Here is a 1,933-nt window from a genome sequence, read left to right as displayed (position 1 = left end):
AAAAAAAAAAAAAAAAAGAAAACCCAGACATGGCTCAGTTCCCCAATCTCTGATGGTTCCAGGGTGACTCTGGAGGACCCCTCAACTGCCCAGCGGCGGACGGCACCTGGCAGGTCCACGGTGTCACCAGCTTTGTTTCCTCCCTCGGCTGCAACACCCTTAGGAAGCCCACGGTGTTCACTCGAGTCTCAGCCTTCATTGACTGGATTGAGGAGGTGAGGGGGACAGGGTGGCTGTGAGGGCCCCAGGGTGGCAGCACTTCTGCGAGGTAACAGGTGAGACACAGCAGACCCTGGGGAGGGCTTGAAAGGACTCTGGAAGGTCAGTCATGGAGGGGCCCTTGGGAACATTCCAGAGGGGGTTGGGGATGTTCTCCCTTACAGCATGTCCCTGAGAACTGAATGGCTTCTGGGGGGTGCTTGGAACTACTGTGGCACTTTCTTATTTTAACAAGCGTTTATGAACACTCCTCTGATCTAGTCCTCTCTTGTCATGGAGGAGAGAGAGTCAGTCCAAACAAGGGCCTGCCTGGTAGGGGACAGGTGGCTAAATGAACGATAATGAAGAAATATAATGAGAGCTGTGATAGGGGGCTCAGGCCCCAGGGAGAGATCGGATTTCATCTGGGGGCTGATACTGTTTGTGATCACAGTCAGAGCTATGATTTATAAGCCACTTATACTTGTGCCAAGTACAGTGAGAAGAACTTTAGTTAGCAGTTTAATCAAGAACCCAGGAGTTTAAGATCAGCCTGAGCAAGAGCGAGACCCCATCTCTAGCCAGGTGTCATGGTGGGTACCTATAGTCCCAGCTACTCAAGAGGCTGAGGCAGGAGGTTTCCTTCAACCCAGGAATTTGAGGTTGCTGTGAACTCTGATGATAACACCAAGGCACTCTAGCCTGGGCAGAAGAGTGAGACTCTGTCTCAAAAAAACAAAAAAACAGGCTCGGCACCTGTGGCTCAAGCAGCTAAGGTGCCAGCCACATACACCTGAGCTGGCCGGTTTGAATCCAGCCCGGGCCCGCCAAACAACAATGACAGCTGCAACCAAAAAATAGCCGGGTGTTGTGGCAGGCGCCTGTAGTCCCAGCTACGTGGGAGGTGGAGGCAGGAGAATCACTTGAGCCCAGGAGTTGGAGGTTGCTGTGAGCTGTGATGCCACGGCACTCTACCCAGGGCCACGGCTTGAGGCTTTGTCTCAAAGAAAAAAAAACCCCAAAACTACAAACCTATAAGCTAAGTTCTATTATTTCCTCGACTGCATAGGCGAGAAAACAGTGTCAGAGAGTTCAAGTCACTCACCCAGGGTCACACAGCAGGGCTGGGGGTTAAATCCAGCTCTATCTGGCTCCAGAAACTGTGCCCCTAACTAGACTATTCTGTCCTCCCCAAACCTTTTTTTCCAGACCATGGCAAACCACTAGAATGCAGGCCCAGCCAGCAGGGCTAATCCCATATCCTTTATAAAGAATAAAGATCTTCTGGAAAGTCCCAAGTTGAATCTTTCTTCCTTCATCGGCTCACCTCTTTCCATCTGGTCTGTTCCTAAAATCTTAGATCCAATATGCAGAGATAAGACCAGGTCCAACCCTCTCATGAGAAGATGAAGAGAAAAATAAGGATCAGAGAGAAGAAGGGAGGTGCTGTGGGGTGACCCACCATTCTGATTTGCCTGGGACTGAGGGCTTTCTAGGACACTGGAATTGCAGTGGTAAAACTGAGAAAGAAAGTCCCAGAAAACTGGGACAAACTGGTCACCAAGGTATATGGTCATATATACATCAGTTGCCTGTCATGCAGGCACAAAAACATGGTAAAATCTGCAGAAAAACTGACCCTGTCAGCCTCATAGCAGTTTCATGGGAGAATGGGAAGGACTGTGTGTTTTCTTCCTCCACTGATGGACTAGAGAAGGAGGGCTGTGGTCATTCA

At 50.0% G+C, this 1,933-nt stretch overlaps 1 protein-coding gene across 1 annotated transcript in view; it reads left to right on the top strand.

Annotated features, from left to right (window-relative positions):
- The window catches only part of LOC100951510 (proproteinase E), a 9,382-nt gene extending 7,926 nt beyond the window's left edge, over positions 1–1,456 (top strand). The window contains exons 7-8 of the mRNA XM_003783818.2: positions 63–215; positions 1,408–1,456. Coding sequence (XP_003783866.1) covers positions 63–215; positions 1,408–1,425 — 171 coding nt within the window. The 3' untranslated portion in view covers positions 1,426–1,456. The remainder of the gene's footprint in view (positions 1–62; positions 216–1,407) is intronic.
- Positions 1,457–1,933: the final 477 nt, after the last annotated feature.

The sequence above is a fragment of the Otolemur garnettii genome, unplaced genomic scaffold, assembly GCF_000181295.1.
Source record: "Otolemur garnettii isolate 467f Iridium unplaced genomic scaffold, OtoGar3 scaffold00009, whole genome shotgun sequence".
NCBI classification, from domain to species: domain Eukaryota; kingdom Metazoa; phylum Chordata; class Mammalia; order Primates; family Galagidae; genus Otolemur; species Otolemur garnettii.
The sequence above is the reverse complement of the archived record's forward strand: the minus strand, read 5'-3'. Positions and strand labels throughout refer to the sequence as shown.